Source organism: Netta rufina, assembly GCF_964035555.1.
Source record: "Netta rufina genome assembly, chromosome: Z".
Lineage (NCBI taxonomy): Eukaryota > Metazoa > Chordata > Aves > Anseriformes > Anatidae > Netta > Netta rufina.
The window spans coordinates 51,110,587-51,132,037 of record NC_140126.1 but is presented as its reverse complement, the minus strand read 5'-3'; the positions used below and the strand labels follow the sequence as shown (position 1 = coordinate 51,132,037).

General features: G+C 40.3%; 1 protein-coding gene across 1 annotated transcript; it reads right to left on the bottom strand.

The window, feature by feature from the left end:
* Positions 1-4,211: 4,211 nt before the first annotated feature.
* GNE (glucosamine (UDP-N-acetyl)-2-epimerase/N-acetylmannosamine kinase) lies at positions 4,212-19,785 on the bottom strand. Its single transcript, XM_084305028.1, has 11 exons — positions 19,583-19,785; positions 17,770-18,221; positions 16,310-16,462; positions 15,662-15,874; positions 14,840-14,927; positions 13,512-13,722; positions 12,245-12,374; positions 9,085-9,306; positions 7,898-8,080; positions 7,109-7,225; positions 4,212-6,400 (listed from the first exon to the last, which is right to left on the bottom strand). The coding sequence occupies exons 1-11, from the start codon at positions 19,744-19,746 to the stop codon at positions 6,165-6,167; spliced, it is 2,169 nt and encodes a 722-aa protein (XP_084161154.1). The 5' UTR covers positions 19,747-19,785; the 3' UTR covers positions 4,212-6,164.
* Between the last annotated feature and the right edge of the window lie 1,666 nt (positions 19,786-21,451).

Sequence of the window (21,451 nt, the reverse complement as noted above, 5' to 3'; positions counted from 1 at the left end):
GTGTGTCGGCAACTGTGTCCTTGTCCATACTGGCTTGCAGAGGCTTTTATCGTGGTGCTGGACTGGAGATTCAAAATGTGCTCCTGCTGCTGCTTCTGTACCAACTAGACTGGAGCTCTCTTTCCCAAAGTGGTTTGAAACAAACACATCCACAGAGTTTGTCCTGTTCCTTCCTTGGCTCTCCAGCCTCATTCTGCATTCAGAGGAGCTGTTTTCAATCATGTTCTGGCAGATACAGCATCTTAGCTAGTGTGTAGGAGGGCTACTTTAATACATTCTGGCATGAGCTGGAAGCTTAGTACAGACAGTGTGAAGGGGGCTCCAGATGCTGACTAAAACTTGCTGAGAGTTGTGGAGTTGTTGCACAGCAACTGGTTTAATAGCAGCTCGTTGCCTTGGTGGATAATACACTGAAGAAATGGTTGCCAGTTGGGCCTCCAGTTGAAGTATGCTGTGTCCTAGTGTTAACTACAGTAACCGGGACTGTTCTCGTGTTTGTGAGTGTGCCCACAAGGTACAGCTGAGTGGTGATGGATGAAAGTGATAGCAGACTACAGCTGTGAAAGCTTAATACTGTACAAGATTAAAGGAAGAAAATATTTTCTGAACTACATGGGAATGCCACAGGTGGGTTTTAAAGGACTAGCAAACAGAGGAAGCTCTTTGAACACTGATACAAGGTGCCAGCCTCGACCAATTACGCATTCAGCTTGACTAAAATCCTCATTCTTCCCATCACCCCAACATTCTACAAACACAGGCTTTTAAAATAAAATGGCAATTTAATAGTGAAAACTTCATTGCATAAAATACACTCATCTACAGTGTGCTATGCTAAAATAGATGCTAATTGGAATTTACTTTCATGTGAAAGAATGAGCTATGGAGCTAATTGATCACCACATGGATCCCATCAGATGTTTTAACAGTGGTAAGTGCATAGCTTTGTGCTGTAATTGATAAAACTGCCAGTGGCTCCCAGATCTGAGGCCAAAACAATATTACAAGAGTTAAAGTAGTGTTTTATGAGCTGAGCGCTATCAAGGGGTCCGCAGTTCTTGTGTATACCATCCAACTGGGACACTCCATGAGCATCTTTTTTTGGGTTTGGTTAGCTCTTCTAGCTCTTACATTGAGTTTTTGTTAATTCCCTCATTTTCCTTGATTTTTTTTATTCACTTATACAAGCTCATGGCCTTTCTCTGCCCCTATGCATAAGCGGGGCCACCCAGAGCTGGCTGCCCAGGACTGTTTCCAGGTGCCTTTGGAAGATCTCCACGGAGGAGACTCATAGTCTCTGGGCAGCCTGTGCCAGTGCTCAGCACCTGCACGGCACAGAAGTGCTGCCTGTGTTCGGAGGGAACTTCCCTTGCTCCAGTGTGTGCCCACTGCCCCTTGTCCTGGCGCTGTGCACCACCGAAGGTAGCCTGGCTCTGTACTCCCTTCAGGTATGTGTGCACGCTGATAGATGCCCGTGAGCCTTCTGCAGGCTGAGCAGCCCCTGCTCTCTCAGCGTTTCCTCACAAGAGAGGTGCTGCAGTCCCTTAATGCAGTACCTCTGTGGTACTCTCTCCGCTGTGTCCGTGTTTTCTCTTCTACTGGGAAGCCAAGACCTGGAGTCAGTGCTCTGGGTGGGGCCTTACCAGTGCCATGCTCAGGCTGTGTCTGGGAATTATTTTACTTACTACTCGTGACACTGAACAGAAGAACAATGAGCTTTATTTGGGTGAATCCAGCCCCTTGTCTGTTTCTGAACACTGGCATTGTTGTTGTGGAGCCAGCTTCTGTCCCTGTGCCGTGGCTACATGTGACGACGCTGTGCTGCATCTGGCCTAGCTGGGCGACTCAGTGCTGCTCACTGCCCTCCCTGCCTTGATGCTTATCTCAACAGCAGTGATGTGGCTGACAGGAAGGGCTGTGGAAGGGCGACTCAACGCTGCTGAGCAGTTTAATTTGGCGTTGCATCAGTTCAGCGAGTGTCACTGGTGGCTGGGTGTGATGATAATGACTGCAGTGCCTGCGGCCTACAGGTATTTGCTCTTGCCTCCTCTGGCAGCTGTTCACCAGCTGCAGGTATTTCACCCAGCACAGTCAGGTGAAATAAGGCATGAGGTATGGATGGGACAAAAATCTTACCAAGCATTTTAAACAGTACTGTAACCATACTGATACCACGTTTGTGAAACTGATAAATGAAGGAACCTCTTGAAATTAAAAACAGGATATTTCTTTAAAGTTTCATCTTAAATATACTCTTCATGCACTTAAACACAGGTTTAGCACTTCGCACAGGAATTTTAAATGCTGATAATGTGCTACACACAAAGAAAAAGCTGGAAAATCTAGTTTGGAAGACATTCAGTTACAGGAGTTTGTAGCAATGGTGGTCTCATTTTAAAAGCAAGGCAGAAGTGATGTAGAGAAGTATTTATCTCTTTTTAGACCTATGGAAAAAATGCGAGCTTTCACATGAGGCCTTCTTCAACTGAAGTAAAAGCCCAGTATTAGATTTGGTAAGGATACTACTGACATCTGCATGAGATCAGCAGGAGGGCTGTGTGCCCAGAAGCTTCCCTCAGTTATGACAGCAGCAGCAAACTGTCTGCCTCCTATGTTCTTGTTGCCTTGTTCATTCTGAAAAAGTGGTCATCTTACTCTGATTTTATACCAGAGCACAGTGTACAGGCAGCAAGTGTTTTGGGCTATAGAAATTGTATATATGAAATTGTATGAGAAGTATACAATTTCACTGTGTTTTGTGTGGTCTTGCCAGATGAATCAATCTGGAAGTGCTACCATGGTGTGTGAAAACCTAATCCAGGGTCTTTTGCTTTGTGTCTTCTTCAGAACATCATGACCATTTAAAAACACTTCATGGGCCCACAGTGCAAAGCATCTGCTTTCAGATTATGAAGTAAACATAGCTCGGTGCCAAACTAAAACATAGCTGCACTAAATACATGGCATTAGCAAGTGTTTCAGTTGACAATTTCTTCTGCCAAGTTCTTCTCCCGGCCTGTCCTCATGTCTGCGATTGCCCTGACCCAGGTGCAGCACCTTGCACTTGGCCTTGTTGAACCTCATTAGGTTCACGTGGGCCCAAGCCTCAAGCTTCTCCAGGTCCCTTTGGATGGCATTCCTTCCTTCTGCTGTATCAGCTGCACCACTCAGCTGGGTGTTTGCAAACCTGCTGAGGGTGCACTTGATCCCACTGTCAATGTCATTGATAAAGACAGTAAAAAGCACAGGTCCCAGGACAGACCCCACAGGGACACCGCTCATCACTGGCCTGCGCCTGGACATTGAGACATTGACCACCACCCTGTCTGTGGCCTTGAGTTCAGAATATAAAGCCTGTCTGTGCATTACTGCCCAGTACCTTATGTGTTTCTGTGATACAACATGACAGTTTCTCTGCTGGTAACACATGCATCTTTCTGACCATTTCGGTAAATTTAAGTAGAGGAAGGACACTAGGAGAAGGCTGAGGCGTTTGTGAGTCTTCAGTCTAGACAGTGGATCAGAGACAGAAAATAGTAACTAAATTTGCTGCTCAGGAGACCAAACAAAAACAAACCAACTTAGCTCTGTAGCTTGCAGTGTATCAGCACAGATGTGCAGGACAGCTGGCAAAACTCAGCTGGCCTGCTCACAGACCCAAGTCCTGGCTCTCAGTGCCCTTGTGCTTTGCCAGGACTGTGGTGGACAAAGCAGTCTTTTTCCCCCAGGTGCGAGGATGAGGAGCAATGCAGCATATGCACTGCTAGAGGTCTTCTGCAGCAGGTGGTTGTAACAGACGATGCCCATAAGGTAATGAGAAGGCATTGCAGGATGTCTTACACGTCTGTAGTGTCTGGTAACAGCTGGAGACAGAATGTCAGCTGCTCGCGTCTGCTTTTACTCCCCTTCTGCCCTCCTGGCAGTGGAGACAAAGGCTGGTTTGCCCTCTTTGACTTTCAAGGTGTGGGGTGCCTTGAAGTGCACAGGGTCAGCAGCAATGAACCAGACACCACAACACTGCCGATGTTCTCCCCCTGGGAGCGTGTACAACTGCGAGTCAATGTCCAGAAAACCTTTGGTACACAATGATGTGTCTGAAGCATGGGGGGTGTTTCTGAACATGGAATGAAGAAGTAATAAAAAAAGCAGAGAAAAAAATCACCACTGCACTCTTAAATATGAACTTTTTTTTTAATTTTACAAACCCACAGATGTCGTAGGGAAAACCAAGGACTTCTACACTACTTGCCGCAGTGCAGCAAGTTCTTGTTCAGTTACCAGAAAAAAAATAAAAAAATTCAAAAGCATTTGAAGAACAATTTTCTTGAAGAGAATAGACTTTAAAGATGTTTAGTGTTATTTTTTTTCAAGTATTTTAAAATGTTGAAATACCTTTCATGCTTTCTCACTGCCTCAAACATCCCTTCACCTGCTAGGGAAAAAACATGTCTGGAGTCTGAGCTATCAAAATGCTATTTGCATCAGGAGGTCTGAAAAGCAAAAGCCTGGTCCCACTTTTAATCAGACATTCCCTGTGATGGGAGGAGGATGAAAAGGGCAAACAACAGGGACCCTCTCTGTTAGAGCCTCAGCACTGTTACCCCTGCCATGAGATGCTATCACTGTGGAGCAAAGCACATTTCTCCTCGACTTGCTCATGGAGCTACTGCTCTGGTATTGAAGTTACTGGGATTCACTGAGTAAATAAAGGAAAAGGAATACTAAGAGACCTCGGTGACATAACTTAGCTACGTTGTAGTAGGCTCTAAGAGCCAGTGCATCCTTACTTGCTGATTCTGTAAAAGAATGTGGCACAGAAGGTTTAGGTCACTACGTGAAGGACCCAGGATTGTTTCTCTGGCAGGTGTCTTCTTTCTGGGATAGCTGATCAGCTAGATTGTTCTGTTTCTCAGTTTCTGCTTCTGTGAAGTAATTGTCATTACTAGAATAACTGTACAGTGTACTAAAAAAGCAGATAGATAAAGGCAGAATTATGAATCAAGAACTAGCTAAAGAAACCACCTCCCTTAAATGTGGAACACGACTATGCTGTGTGATCTTAAGCCTCTAACTAGGCCAGCAAGCCTTTACTGGTAGTTATATACTCTGCTCCAAGGCCAGTGGATGCCTTGAACACGAGAATGAGGCTCAGATTTGACTTTCCATCCCGTGAGATGATGGTGAATGCAGGACAGTGATACCGTACCTGCAGCCACCAGCACTGCCGAGGAGACGCACCGTGTCACTCTGCAGCGGATGAGATTTCTCAAAAGGTAGTCTTTACGCTCAGATGCAATTTAAAATCCATTACCGAATTTTAGCTAACTGGCCCCTACAGAAGAAAGTCCCCTCTCTGCTAATCTGGGAGACAAAGTGGTGGACTAAGTCCCTTGAGGAAACCCCATAAAATAAAATTAACCCCAACAATAAAATTCAAATAATTTACTGCTGGCTAAAGCCAGAGCACAAAGATGCTCACTGTTACGCTTGTCAGTTTGTTTGGACTGCTTTGGCAGTCCGTAAGCTCACTAGACTGTGGTCTTTTTCCTTCATTTGCAAAGCTTCTAAAATGGGACTCTGCCCTTTAAAGATGATGTAATAAATAACTGCTTCCTCCAAGTCCTTCAAAAGCCACAGTTTCCAAATGCAGCTTTTTTGTTTGTTTGTTCGTGGAGGCATCTTCCCTTGTTTCCACCCACTGAAACTACCACCTGCTGTTGGTGATTATCTTGCATTTACTTTGTGGGCGGAAGCCTAGAAATAAAAAAGATGGTCACACTGTAGACTTCTCATTCCGCAGAGGTGGGAAATGAGATGTGTATCCCCAAGTATTAGCTAATAATTTGACACAACACGTATACTCCCTACCGTACGTCAATATATGCTCATAAATAATTCAGCTACACTTAAAAGCAACATTTGGGCTTGCCAAGAGAAGTGATTAAAAACAACAGAATTGCTCGTTGATTCCTCTGAAGTCAGATGAAATTTAGAAAAAATACAAAAAGATAATACCTAATTAGGAAATGTTGAAGTAGTCACTAACTATTCAGAACATTACTCTGATTCTGTAGCTGCTCTGGTCAAAGAAAAAATTTTGGGCAAAGTATTCCCTCCACCCATTATTACTTTAAACAGTCAGTTTCTGCTATTCTTCCAGGTACCTAGTATATTCTACGTGTAGTATAATCTAGTACCAGGCTAGCAGCTCCAAGAAGAGCAGGATCTGCTATATTTGAGACCACCACATCCACAGTTTTAACAGAGGACAGAGCCTGTTGCTGTATCACATCTTTGACAGTGTTGACGTAGTGGCTGGCTAGGACTCCAGAAAGGATCACCAGAGAGGGGTTCATGGTGTGTAGAATGTTCACAACTCCGAGGCCTAATGCTGTACCAGCTGAAAAAATAAAATAAAACAAAATTAAGTAGAACACTCAAAGCAGTCCAAACATCATTTTTTGCAATAGGCCTGTTAGCAACTAGTAACACAGTAGTTAAGAAATTGTTTTATTCCATATGGCAGAACATTTTTAATTTGTTATCACAAGTGTTAGTTTGCCATTACTCTTTCCTTCAAGGAGAAAAAAAAGGCAATTTTATTGCACAACAGTGCATTATTCAACGATATGGATGTGAAAGACCAAGCAATGCATTACCACACTTGTAATGTAAGAGAAAATAGCAAAGCATTATTCTACTTTCTCAGTGCTATCAGCTATGTATGAGGAAGGGGACTATGTCTGAAGCTAGTAAAATAGTGAATTATCCAATGTAAAGTAATTTGAATTGCCTTTGCTTGCTCAGACAAGACATTCCCTTGACTACAACGGAACATCCCCAAAATTTCCAATATGAAAATCTTGAGACCTCACTTCTTTTTTTAATTTAAACCCAAACCTGATCTTTGCAGGAACATAACATAGAGACTCTTCAGGACATCTTTTGCTCAAGTTTCCTATAACACTGTATTTAACTTTTCATTAAAGTTAGTAATTATACACAGAGAGTTCCTTGAGTCTAATGCAGGACTGTTGTTTGCAGTGGTATAGTGTATCCCCCAAAATCTAACCATGTAAGGGTTTTCTGCCTGTGGCTGTCTTCTTACCTGTTCTGAGAATGCTTTCTGCCTTTGTGTTCCCAAGTTTAGCTGCCTGAATGAGATGTGCAGCACTAACAACTTCCTCCTTCTTCATTGACATTCCTTCCACTAAAAGCAGATCCGCTGTTTGAGGAGGAGAGAAAGACAAGAGAAAAACATGGCGACGTGGTAAGTCAAGAAATGGAGAGTAAACAGGCAGTTAAGATTTTTCCATCTCTTTCACTTTTATACTGAAACCTGAGCAAACTGGCCAGTCTTGAGTTTAGCAGTTATATGCATATTCAGGAAACTCTTTGTAGAAGCAGGACATCAAATTCAAACACTTGTAGCACGATAATTCACCAGTCCTATCATCTGCCCCAAAACTTCACCAAATAAGAAAAAATGTTCTCAGCTTCAGTCTGAGACTGAGAAGCTGTTGCTGAAAGAGGATCCCTGTGAAACTAAATCTCTCACAGGCTCCCTGTCCAGTTGGCTACCTTACAGCACACTTAAAAAGAAGAAACTGAACTGTACTACATGATTATTGCACTTCTGAAGTCAGAGGTTCCAAGTATGGCTTTCCTGCGTATTGCCATCACTGAAATATAATTGTATTGTACTGTACAGGCTGTGGCAGCTCACCCTGGCCACACACAAGAAGTCTAAGCTCACTGCCTGTATACCTGTTGTCTTCTCCTCAGAAAAGATGGCAGGTCTATTCTTTCTTTTTATGTCTTCTTTGCATTTTTTTTTAAATACACTACAGCTTAGGAATCTATCTAAATATTAAAAAAAAATGAAGTACACAGATACCATCATGCAGCTTCTTAGCTTCTCTCTGCAATGCTATGCCAGAGGCATATGCTTCTATACATCCTTGGCTACCACACAGGCACTCTGGTCCATCCAGAGATACAACAATGTGCCCAAGCTCAGCAGCACAGAATGAACTGCCATGGATCAATTCATGCTGGTGAACAATTCCACCTCCAATTCCTGCAAAGATACAAAACTAGCCATGAGTAAAAAAGACAAAATACAGTTTTTAAAGGCCCCGATTCTGTAGGACATTGAAATTTACATATTCTAATACAGACAAGATAAAATATGTGCATCCATGATCCTCTATACTGAATCCCCAAAAATGACTGGTTACTGAAGAGCTCTTCTCTGTTCAATACACCTACTAAGCAAGCTCAAAGCTCCCTCCTATTCATATAAAACAAACCAGTAAGCAATGCTTGTTCTTTCTTCCAAGCTTATATTAAAGGCCTATGGATAGTACTGAACTACCATGACAGATCTTAAAGAGCTTGTGGGTCATGCCCTTTATGCACAAAACTAACCTTCCAAGTGGCCTTAAAATTTTGCATTTCAGATGCTTCATATGTTTTAGCAGCACAGTTTGACAGCTGTAGAATGACTGTGAACTCTGTGCTGAAGACCCAGGGCATTTAAACCCAGGCCCCGGCTGCCCCTTCACAAACCCCAGGTGGGGATTTATCAGCCAGTTACTACTGCCACCATTCTAAAGGACTTTAAAAAAAAAAAGTTGCACACATCTGCTTTTGAGATATTGTATGTCTTATTCAGGTGCTTATCTAGCTGTTCTACATATATGTCCTGATCTGACTTCTATTTCTGCAGATGAAAGAGAATTAACTGATCTATAAAGCTGAATAAAGCAAAAATATTCCAGCTAAAGTTGGTCAGATTTTGCTTATTTTGAAAAAACTGCTTGCCTGCATAACTGTATCAGCAGAAATTCTTTTATCGAGAAGCCTGTACTGTGCAAAAGGTTTAATTTGCCTGAATAAAAGTAAAAGTACCCCCAAAAGAACAAATAGATACAGTGGCAAAAGGATTTTTGGTTTAAGAAATTAATGTATAAAAGTTTTACAGGCACAATGGTGTTGTTTATGCTTTTAAGATCAGATGAGACTATGGGTGATGGTAGTGATATTTTGACCCTGGGTTTCACTGAGCTGTAACATACCCACCTGTACCAGTGATGAGCGTTACAAAATTTTCTATTCCCTTTCCATGACCAAATTTCCTTTCAGCTAGAGCTGCACAGTTTCCATCGTTGTCCACCCAGACTGGCAGGTGCATAGCATCAGATATTGGGGTTCTGAGATCCACGGAGCTCCACTCCTGAATGAGTTTTGTGGAGTGAAGCACAATTCCTTCTCGGGGGTTTACCCGTCCACCTGTGGAAATGCCTAAGTCCCAGAAATACAGGAGAGAAAAAACAAAATTAAGTCTACATAAAACTTTGAGTAAAAATATTTTTTTCCTCTGTGCATTGACAAGTATTTATATTTATAATACAGGGCTTGAATCAGAGTGCGAAAATAAAAAATTCCATGTATTTCTGGCAGTGCCATTTCTGACATGTACAGCGAAGTTATAGAACTCCCTTGCTCTAGTCATGACACACCTAGTATCTTAGGACTAACTAAATGGGCAATGGTTGACGTTAGTCTTCCTACGTCAGGCAAGATTGCAAAGAATTTTAATATCTATGTTTATTTTTAGCAATGTATGAAAGACAATACAAGAGCAAACTGTAAAAGTGCTCAAATTCTCCCTAGAATTAAAAAAAAAAAAAGTTTATTGCAACAAAACCTTACTTAATAGTTGCTAAGTCAGCAAAAGCTCGTTAAAACATACCTACTTTTTGTCCTAAGTATGTAATCAACGTAGACAAACACAGAAATAGCAGAAGCCGTCTCTTCATCCTCTTTTCTCTACTATCAGCTCCAGAAAGGTAAGTTAAATACTGCTGCAGGCATCTCTGCTGTAGTTACGTAAGTGATTCTCAAGCAGACTGGGATACCGACAGGAATTTACTTCTGTATTACAGAGTGCAAGCTAGGTAATGCATTTTTGGTAAATTTACTGTCCAAGAGCAGTGAGTGGATAGCTCTCATAAGTATCTCAAAGCAGGATTTGTGCATACAACTGTATCTGCTTTGGCTTAAAATTTGTGTTTGGTAAAAAAAAAAAAAATAAAAATCAGTAATAGCTGCTGGTGTTCTCTGGAAATGTTAATCTTTTTCCTCATTTTCATAAAGCTGTTTCTAATACAAATTCTTTGAGTGAGAAAAACCACCACGACAAAACAAAAACAAAAGCATAGAAACTAATTACACAGCTGTTACAATCTAGACTTAACATGGACATCAAGACACAAAGATGTTGAAAACTATTTTTTTCAGTGTTCTGCTTTTTAGTTGCTCTTTAAACATGTTTTGTATTAATGGGAGTTCTTCAATACAAGTTATGCTCATGTAGCTATTTTTTTGAGTGATGACCCAAAGAAAGAAAAAGCTTTTCTCATAGAGCTATTAACAGAAAGCTTTCTTCTCATTTATTTCCAATGATTATTACTTTTATCCTTGCCTATGACAGCTAGCCAGAGTTACTGATAATGGCTCCAGGATTAAGTCTGACCCCTTCTCTTCTGCCTTGCAAAAATTCCTCCAAACTTATAGGAACACTCCAACTTATGATTATGAACCTTAAGGAAATAACTATCATCTAGCAAATTAATTATTCCCATAGGAATTTTATGTCTTTCTCTAAAGAGAAATCTTAATCTCAACTAGCATTCTGATTCAAACTGTAAGGCTGAGTGAGGCAAGGAGCAGCTAACAAAAATAAAGTAATAAGGTAAGAAATTTATTGTATTCTGTAGCACACCTCCTCATTCACGAGGAATTGAACAGTAAACAGTCACGGAACTAAGTGGGCTGAAGAATAAATAGGGATGTTATCCTGGTAGAATGACAAACAAAAGGAAAGCTTTTTCCCCACATAAAAACTCTGTAAATTGGCTTCTGTAACACATAATACACCTAGCTGATTATAAGCTGTTCTTTGATATTTTGAACACAGATTAATGCAGAGTTTGCTACATTTTCTACAGGAAGTTTGAGGCTTGCAAGATTCAGCACCTGGGCACAGTAAAATAGTCTGGCTGGTTAAGTCATGTGTGTTACCAGACAGGTAGCTTGAAAGATTTGTTGTGTGTGTATATATCTTATGACAAGAAGGACATGGACTCGTTAGAGCAGATTCAGAGGAGGGCCACAAAAATGATCAGAGAGGTCTGGAGCACCTCTCCTATGAAGATAGGCTGAGGGAGCTGGGATTGTTTAGCCTGGAGAAGAGAAGTCTCTGAAGGCCACCTTACTGTGGCCTTTCAGGACATATTATAGGGGGCTTGTAAGAAAGACAGGACCTTTTTACCAGGTCCTATAGTGGCAAGATGACTGGCAATGGTTTTAAACTGAGAGAGGGTAGATTTAAATTGGATATAAGGAAGAAGTTTAAATGATGCAGGTGGTGAGGCACAGGAACAGGTTCCCCAGAGAAGCTGTGGATGCCCCATCCCTGACTGTGTTCAGGGATGGGAGGGGGGTTGGATGAGATGATCTGCAAGGTCCCTTCTAACCCAAACCATTCTATGATTCTGCTACATAATAAGTAAGACGGAAATGAAAGAAAAGGTTGCCTTTGTCTCTGTGAGCTGCAAAACTGATCTAACCTTTTAGCCTGTTTATTCTGCTGTAGTGTAACTGAGGATTCTGCTGCACAGTTGATCCTAGCCATAAAGAAAGGCTTATAGGCAACAGTGGAAATTGGACTCAGCTGCAGTTACGTTTCAAGAGCTGTTTCAATATACACACAGCATCTGGGTCACAATTCTGAGACTGCAGTTAACTTAAAAGCCCACTTCTGCTATATACCACAGACTTTACACAGGCTTCATTTAGAGAACCTGTAGAATGCGTCATTCAAAACCACAACCATGAAGCTCAGACACAACACAAACAGCAACCTTTTAAGTAAAGTGGGAGCCTCTCCTCTAAGATTAATCGTGTTGGAGGTTAGGACTTAGGCGCTGTTAAAGCTTAGCAGATTGCATTCCTGGCTGCTACAGACTAGGGCAACTTCAGTTTTTATAGCCAGCTTCTCATATTCATAGTCACTTTAAATTTATTTTCTGTGTGTGTGTGTTAGGAATGTAATTTAAGTGTTTCAAATACACAGGATCTGTTTTAGAGAAACGTTTTAAATTAATTGATAGTGATTTAATTACATGTTACAATCCTCAGATGAAAATACAAAAGAAGGTAATATTTATTAACTTACCTACTCCCAAAATTCTGCAGTTCAGTTTTACTGCCTCTGATGCAGCTTCTGTACACATCTTTAGAATTAAACCCAGTCTGTCTTCATAAGTTTTAGGGTTGAGCTGGGTATACTTCTTAACTATTTCACCCTAGAAAATAAAAATCACAAACATGATGCATGGAAATGTACTTTATGATGAAATTTCTCTTGAATTTCAACACAAGTCAACCTAAAAATGGGAAGTCACAACTTTTCTCTTTTCATAAAAAAAAAAAAAAAAAAAAAAGGAAGTATATCTTAGGTCTTGGTCCTACAAACTGTTCTGTGTAGTAAGATTCCTGGTGACTATGGGGGACAAGCTCGCAAGATTAGGTCTTACATTATGCTTCAACCACCTGTCTGAAATAAAATATATAATGAACATGTGGGTTGTGCAAGGAAATATTACAGGGCTTGCTGGAACTGTTGTTAGGAGTAAACTGTGATACAGCAGTGTTGTTAAGCTCATTTTTGAAGTGTTAAAAAGATCAAGAGAATAACAAATAGTAAAAGGACATAAAATCCACGGACTTTATATAAGTCCATAAAATCCCAGGACTTTAAGAATAAAATGTTTCCAATTTGACTGCCTGGAAGTTTGAATGGTTTCATAGACACTGCTACTTTACCAACTAGAGGCGAGTTAGATAGAGAGAAATACCTGAAATTTCTATGTACAACTTACCATCCTTTCAGAAGTAACATTTTTTCTAAGCAGTTATGATTCTGAGTCACTTGAAGTATTTCTGGAGCACCATCTACTGTGACGTCTGACATATGTGGGAAGGAGGTCCCAAGAGAAAGGGACTGTTTTTAAAGCCTACCAGTCATGCAGTGGCAATGAAAAGAACTATACACACCCGAATCTGTGGGTACTAAGGAACCTTAGTGTAATGTTAATATTGCAGGATTAGGACAGGAAAATCCAGAAGACACATCAGAAAGTTGTCCTGTAGTTCTAGGACTTCCCACAGAAAAGAAGTAGCTAGGAACAAGTGCTAGCAAATGGGCTTTGCTAGTTTAACAGCAGCTTTAGAAAAGCAAACCAGCAAGGCAAGTTGCATCAAGGCTGGATGAGAAGTCCACCCAGTTGGGGAAAATCTACTTTATCCCTCAACAGCAAAATCCAGTAGGACTGCTTGTTTTTGAAGGTCTTTTGTGTTATACACATATCCCCACCAAAGGAGCAGATGCACAAAGCCCAGTGGAGTTTGCAGAATAGCTAAAAGAATAACAGAGTATTTACCTTCATACTGACGATTGCTACTCGGAGATTTGTTCCACCTAGATCCACAGACAAAGCACTCTGTGTCTCTAGAATATGGTCTATATCTTGAGAGATATTATCTTTGACAGGAGGAAAACAGAATTTCTTTTGCAATGGCTCTTTGAGATTGATGGATTTGAGGAACTTCAAAATCCTTGGAACAGCATTACCATCTCCATATATTTTTGAGCTGTAATATGAGAAAAGAGATCAATTTAAATGTAACTAACACTGCAATCTATGAAGTTGTTTTTTTTTATTATTATTATTATTTTTTTATTATTTTTTTTACATGACAGGAGGCTGTAATACTGTAACATTACGAAATTATGGTATGACTATTCTGACAATGCTGCACCTCAGACTACTCAAGTGAGTCATGGGATATGGTAGAATACAGTAGTTTGAATATCATACACAAGAGATTATGCAAGTTGGCATTGGCTCCATTTAGGAATGCGGAACACAGAATGTAGAAGGATGGAAGGTTAATCATGCCAAAAAAAAAAAAAAAAAAAAGAAGAAAAATTAAGTGTCTAATGAAAGGACAATAAAGTTATAAAGTTACGTAAATTAAAAATTTGATTTCTGTATATACTGCATGCCCAGACAAGATGTGCTTATCAGAAAGATGACAACTAAGTAACAATTAATGGTACATTCATGCCAGTTTGCTACAGAGAAGTCTCATTTTAAAATATTGCCATACCTAAAGCACACATTTGTTATTCCAGAATTTATTTTTCTTACTTTACTGAGGTTCTTGAAAAATATACTCTTGAATTTTGTCCTTAATTAAACACATGTAATCTCCTGAAGCTTTTAAGAACTCAGTTATTTTAGAACTGTGAGTCAGTACTGTATGGCTGAAGAGGAATGAATTCATCCAGCAGCTCCCCTGGGAGCTTGCACTCAGGGCTCTCTGTGTATCATGCCTGAAGTCAATCCAGCTATGAAGTAACATGTCCTTCAGGAGTTAGGGGCAGACAGTCAGGATGTTCTCCCTCATGCTGCTACCATGGAGCAAGCTATCATGTTAATCTAAGCCTCACATATGAATTTCTCAACCTTCTGTTGAATGTTAAATTTCTAGTTATACCAAAATAATCCTAGCAACATTTTGCTCTCCAGACACAAATCCCCACACCAGAGATTGCACTATGATTCTGAATGAGCCATGTAAAATGAAAAATAATTTGCAACCTCAGATTAGTGCACTAGAAAGAGTGATCAAATATGACCATGTCAGAACTAAATGCCTATTTCTCTACTGCTTTAGCATCTCAAAGGAAGACAAAGGTACTTACCATGGGTACTGTTTACCAAACTGAAGCTTCAGAGCATGCAGAATCTTATCCTGTGTGTCAGCATCACGAACATGAAGAACGTTTTCACCTAGACAGTGAGAGTTAACAAAATAGGACAGGTCAGCTACTTATAAGATGAGGCATAAGAAGAGATCAATTTAGAAATTGCTTTAGAAATGAGTACGTATAATTATTTTTGTTTACTATGAGCAGGAAAGACTCCAGCCAAATGAACATTACTCTTCAACCTTTCTGTGCCTGCCCTTGCTCCCAGTGAAGCAACACTGACTCCTACAGGATGCTGTCATGCCTTACAAAACACTGGAGAGTAAAGTACCTTTCAACAAAGTACTAGTGTTAAATTAAAAGAGCACTGATGAAAAGAGGGAGGCAAGTGGCTGTTTGTGCCATATCTGTGTCACTGAAATACCACAATACAGTTAATTCCTGAAGTAGTGATGAGTTCCTGTTTTTAAAGTGAAAATTGTATGCACACGGAACACTGAACTAAAGAAAAAAAAAAGTTGCCTATTCTGCTACACTCCAAATGGAGATATATTTTAACTTGTCCACAGTCAAAAGCCTCATTATTTTAAGCAAAACACACAAACATCACTAACATGGTACAGGAATAGCAAGCAAATTTTTAAAATAGGTCAAAAATTATTTTGCTCCAATACTGCAGGATGGTCTCTGTGTGACACTTGTTTTACTTTATTCCATGGAACAACAACAAAAAAAATCAAAACAAAACAGAAATATAAAGAAATTAAAGTAGTTACATAACTATAAAACACAAACCTGTGGTTATAAAACACAAACCTGTTTCTCTTCCTGTCTGACGTGTCCCCAGGTTGATAACAGGTGTACCAAATGCTCCCACCTCTCTGACACCACAACTGCTGTTGCCAATCATACAGCCAGCATGAGCGACTAGCTGAATGAACTGGTCAAACGGGACATGCTTCACTGCCCGAAAATTGGGATGATGTTCAATGCCCTTCTTCCTCATCACCCGAACCATCTCTTTGCTTCCTACAGAAAAACAAAAGGCACAAATAAATGATTCAAGTTCTATTGCTCTGCTGAAAGCCTCACCACGCAAAGGAGCTGAAAGCAGTCAGTTTAATTGTCACCTCAGAGCTGTTTTTGTTCCCTTTCAGGCATAGAAGCCTAAGTGTGATCCCAAAATCCACTGTAAAAAGCCTTCCTGTAATATTTTAATTAGTGAAGGAGGCATTGAATGTTGTTTCTGCATGTCACATGGTTTCCCTTCATCTTCTTCCTGAATGTGGAGAAGATGTTCTCCAGCAATGTGGACATGGAGTTGCATTGGATGCAAGCCTGATGCTGAAATCGTCCAGCTCCATCCTGCTGGAGGTTCTGGGATAAAAACACTCTGTAAGAAACAGTATATGCTTTACATACTATCTGTTATCTGTCCTTCTGTCACGCAGGCATTTTACTCACCTGCATCCACGTTGGGGAACAGAACAAGTGTTCTCTTGTTGAAGGAGATGAGTGCATCTAGAGTCAGCTCAAACATCTTTATGGAATGTTTAATGTCCGTGGTTACAGGATGTTGCAAAGCAACTATATAATCTCTGGGTTTGACATCTTCACCTGTTCAAATGGAAAAAGAAGAAAAGGTTATGTTTGATTGTTCTTTTTTGTTGTAGTTTTGTTTTTTGACTTTTTTTTGTTTTTTTTTTTTTTGTTTTTGTTTTTAATTGGTAAAGAATAGTATGAAGAAGAGACAACAACAATTCTGAAACTACTGACATAAAAGCCTCCACAGTCAAGGCACTGAATGGGATATCTTACACGTAAATTTCAGTGCTACAATAAAACTTGAGGGATAACAGGAAGGTTTAGCTTGTTAGTTGCTTCTCTAAGTAAAACTCGTAATTTTCACCTTTCTCTAAAACCCAATACACTGTTAACATGCAGGCCTAGATCTAAAGCATTGCAAAAGACCACGACAGAGTGGAGAGCCTGTTCTGACATCACTCTAAATCTGGAATAACATGAAAGCCCTGGAGCAGCTCTGAACTTTCACTAATGGCTTTGAGAAAATCATGTCCTGCAGTGTGGTTTCACAATAGCAGGTGGACAGGTATGATCATTCTTACAGCAGTACAGAATTCTCAATATCACTCATTACTCAAGTTTTCTGTCAGTTCTCCATCATCAGGCAAAGACTTTATTCCCATTGCTTTAAAAATGTGAAAGCCGTACTTGTTTTAGTACATTTGTTAAACAATTTATCTGCTAAATATTCACCTACTGATCTAGTAAGATTCTACCTTCTAAGTACACAAGTTATTGTGCCAGATAGGACATTGCTTTGTCAAACACAAAAAGCAAACACAAAACTCCACTATTTACCAAAATTACTCTTAAGCAAATTAACACGAATGGCCCTGTTACAGTGAATTCCTCAAAAGAATATTCAAAATATAAAATCCCTTTGATTTTTTTTTCTGTAAGTAGTCCTAAATAGCTCCGATTCTCTTTTGATACATCCTTTATACCATCATAACTGTTCACATAGGAAAAAGTCTATTTTTAAATTGTTCATATCAAAGAAGTTATCAATTTAAAGAAGGTTTTTTTTTTTTTGACCTCGTAAAAGGATCAGATGTATTTGCTAAGACAGATTTGTAGCAATACTTGATACTGGGAGCAAACATACTGTTTTTTTGTTGTTGTTGTCTGTGTTTTTTGTTTTGTTTGTGTGGAAACACATTCATAATAATACCCAATTAAATGAACTAAAAACTGCTAGCAACAAGCCTGTCTGTTGCTTCCTGTACTCTACTCAAAGCCATTGGTCAACAGATCCCCAAGTCCCTGTGGACCACAGATTAATAACTCAGTCAGAGTTTGTCTGAAGTCACAGGAATAACATTAAGAAGTGGACTGCTTACCTAGCCACACACGTATAACACTCATGTAGTCTTTATTTTTGGCAGAGAGGAGCTTGTCATACGAGGGACAGCCCGCTAAAAGGATGCGGTCGTGGTCCTCACACATGGCTATCAAATGCTGCTCCGCACTCCTGGTGCAGCACACATGGTAGTGGGCCAGTTTGGTGATAGCGTGCCTGATAGAGTCGTCAATGGTCCCACTGACTTCCCCGCCTTCAATGTGAAGAATGCGGATATTCATCAGGGCTGCAGATGTGGCTAGTGCCAAAGCATCAAATCTGTCACCGTGAACGATCATTATGTCAGGTTTCAGGCGATTCAGGACATCTGGTAACTTCACTAACGCCAGGCCCACTGACTCCACCATGGCTGCCTCATCCTCCCCTCTCACAATAGTGTGCAGTCTTGTATGAATATCGAAGTCATCCTGTTCAATCATGCGATAGGTGTTCCTGAAGATAAGAGAAAAAGGGTTAGAGGAAACGCAACTTGGTTTTACAGCAACACAGCTTGACAGAATAATTGCATACTAGAAAACTGTAACAGTGCTATGCTTGAACAAAGGCCTGTGTACCCTTTGCTAAGCAAACAACAAATGTATAAATACAAAATGGACAAATGTATAAATAGAAGAGACAATGCAAAGCTGAGGACTCTATGTTCAAGTAAAATACCTTGCTGCTATCATCTAACAGAAAAAAGTTTTTTTTTTAATTATTTTTTTTAAATCAGGTTAGTTTTATAGTGTTGAATACATGTACACCTTGCCATGTTACTGCATGAAAACAATGGCCAGTATAAAGCAGAGAGCATAAGGCTGAGAATGTACAGTGGTGGAACTTTACTCCTTAGTAGCTTCAGGTAACAGAACTTCCCACAACCTCACAGAAAATCACCCTTTAATTTATAAAGTGCCAAAACATCTAATTAGCAAGTCCAAAATGTGTCTTTACTTGAAGATATTCATAGCATTTCTAAAAGTTTAGCAATGCTGGCATGCTGAGGCCCTTATGCTAACATCTAACTTTGTCTTGCAAAGTGTTTTCCTATCAATTTCATTTAACTGAGCTCAGTCTGATAAATGCACCCAGAGAAAAGCAGAAACCAACCTCAGCAATAAACATGCTTTTCTTTCTGCTTTTCTCCATTCCCTCAGCAAAGCGTATACTCACCTGGGATATAGGAAGTCCTTCCAAAGGAAGGGATCCAGAACAAGACATTCCATTTTCCCATGAAGGTGATCTGACTGCTTACATACAGGGTGTTATGGAGGGGACCCTAATCTCTCTTGCAAAACCATACGTAATATACCTATTAGCTACTCATTTCGTCAGAGTAAAATGACCTCTCCCTTTCTTTCCCTGCAATCCTGGATGTGAAAACTTAACAGTATTCAACTGTGATACCAAATATATAAAGACTTTGATCAGTAAATATGCAAATTGGAGAGCTTCAGCTTCGAATGACTGCAGACTATCTTTTCGCTGTGAAAGTTCAAAACTGTAACACACTGTTGTTTGATAATCATCAGATTCTGAGGGAAATTTGAATGAATTTCTCACTTCATGAGAAATTCTACGATTTGGCTGAAAACTTCAGCTACAGCATTTACTAAGCTGGTTTGAAAAAAATATGCAATCTCAAAAGGAGCTGGGAAATGAAATAAAAAGTACTTGAAATGTCTGAAAATTTATATTTAAAAATGTTGTTGTTATGTGCATTCATGATGACAAGTAGTTTGTGACCCAGCATTTATGATGTTATTGCCAACACAGCAGAAACAGATTGGGAGAGGTACAAAAATCCACCTTACCCATAATCATCAATCAGGTGGGAACCAAGCACTACAACGTCAAGCTCAAAGAACTGTGGTTCTGCCTTAATGCCAAACATAATGGGAGCTAATTTTGAATAATCAGCACGGTTGCAAGTAGCAACACAGACACGTAGTTTGTGGTTGTTTCCATTCTTCTCCATGACTTCTTTTTGTTTCTGTTTTGAAAGATTCCTGAAATACAGTTCCTGAAAAAAAAAATACACAACATATTAATAATAATCTTTATAGCAAGTATATGGTGTGCTTAGTGAAAAGCATAAATAATTGCAGCCCAGAACTGTAGGCGCATAATCTCACCCATTGATAACAGACAACTAATAGCTTACAGCTGGAGAGAAGCTTGAGCTGAGAGAAGCGGAGCCGTGCACACAACTGCCCCTCGCTGGTAAGCAGTTGCACATCATGGGGAATCATACGTCCTTAGGAACAAAGACTGTCCTGGTAACCTTACAGCTTATTCTCCTTCTTAACAATCGGACCGTTTATGATCCTGAAATATGGGAACAAATTGAGGTCAAGGTGTGGGACTCTGCAACTAAAAACGACAAGGTTGCAGTGGGATTGCTCGGCACCTGGCGAGCAGTCTCTGAGGCCTTAAAGAGCCGTGTGGGACCACAGTCAGAAATGTGTGGTTTGCCAGACAGTGAGGGAGCTGCGGGCTCCTTTACTGATCCCACTGCTACGCCATCGGCCAAATCATGGGAGATATGGTAGCACTTCAACCAGGGTTGCCAACTCCAACTATGCTCCCCCAGTCGTGGTCATTAATAGTAATAGACTTAAAGGATTGTTTGTTAAACACTTGCCTTTTAAAGCTTTGCCATGTTTATGTTTCAATTGATACCTTTTCTGATTGTACATATGTATAGGCGTGCTCGGGTTTACTGTGTAAAAGCCATGTTCTGTATGTTTAGAAAGTTCGATGTTGGTGTGTGCATGTTGGTAGAGCGTAGGCTCCCCGCGCACCCAGTGCTGTTTACTTGCCTTTTATAAATATTACTAATTTCAGATGGAGTTGAGACTTCATTTATAACCAGGGGGATCTGGGTAGGCTGGATCAATGGGCCAAGTCCAACCACACAACATTCAAAACTGCTCCGGCTCAGAGGGTTGTAGTAAATGGGGTTACCTCTGGCTGAGGGAGCTGGGGGTGTTTAGTCTGGAGACGAGGAAGCTCAGGGGAGACCTCGTTGCTTTCTACAGCTACCTGAAAAGAGGCCACAGTGAGGAGTGTCGGTCTCTTTTGTCAGGTGAGAAGTTATGATATGCAAGGAACCAGCCTTGAGTTACACCAGCGGAGATTTAGATTAGACATTGGGAAGAATTTCTTCATGCAGAGTGTGGTGAAGTGCTGGAACAGGCTGCCCAGGGAAGCGGTGGAGCTCCCATCCCTGGAGGTATTTAGCAGGCACGCGGATGAAGCACAAAGGGACATGGCTTAGTGCAAGGGCTCAGTAGGTCAGGTTGATGGTTGGACTTGGTGGTGCATCAAGAAAAGAACTGAAGGTCTTTTCCAACCCAGATGGTTCTGTGATTCTAAGTAGCAGAATGGCTTTCCCTGTTCAAATGGAAACTTTTTTGTAAAAAAAATTATTGGTGCCTTAGTAAGTTATGGAAAAAAAATCTATTCAAAACCACACAAAGGAACAAACTAGTAAGAGCTACATCCACTGACAGACTCCATTAACAAAAAAAAAAAAAAAAAGAAAAAAACGGTTTTGGTCAAGTCAGTTTACGTATCTGTTAAAAACACTTTGGTGAAGCAAAGTGAGTTAAATATTGACTCATAATCCCTTTAATCCCTTCCATACTATTTTGCAGACCAAAGTACATCATGATATTAAA

Excerpts from the sequence above, each read along its gene's own strand:
- GNE (XM_084305028.1), bottom strand. The coding sequence starts at position 19,746 with ATGGAGAAGAATGGAAACAACCACAAACTACGTGTCTGTGTTGCTACT. Across the intron at positions 18,222-19,582 it reads CACCTGATTGATGATTATGG|GAACACCTATCGCATGATTG; the intron begins GTAAGGTGGATT and ends TCTTATCTTCAG. Across the intron at positions 12,375-13,511 it reads TAGCAATCGTCAGTATGAAG|GGTGAAATAGTTAAGAAGTA; the intron begins GTAAATACTCTG and ends TTTATTTTCTAG.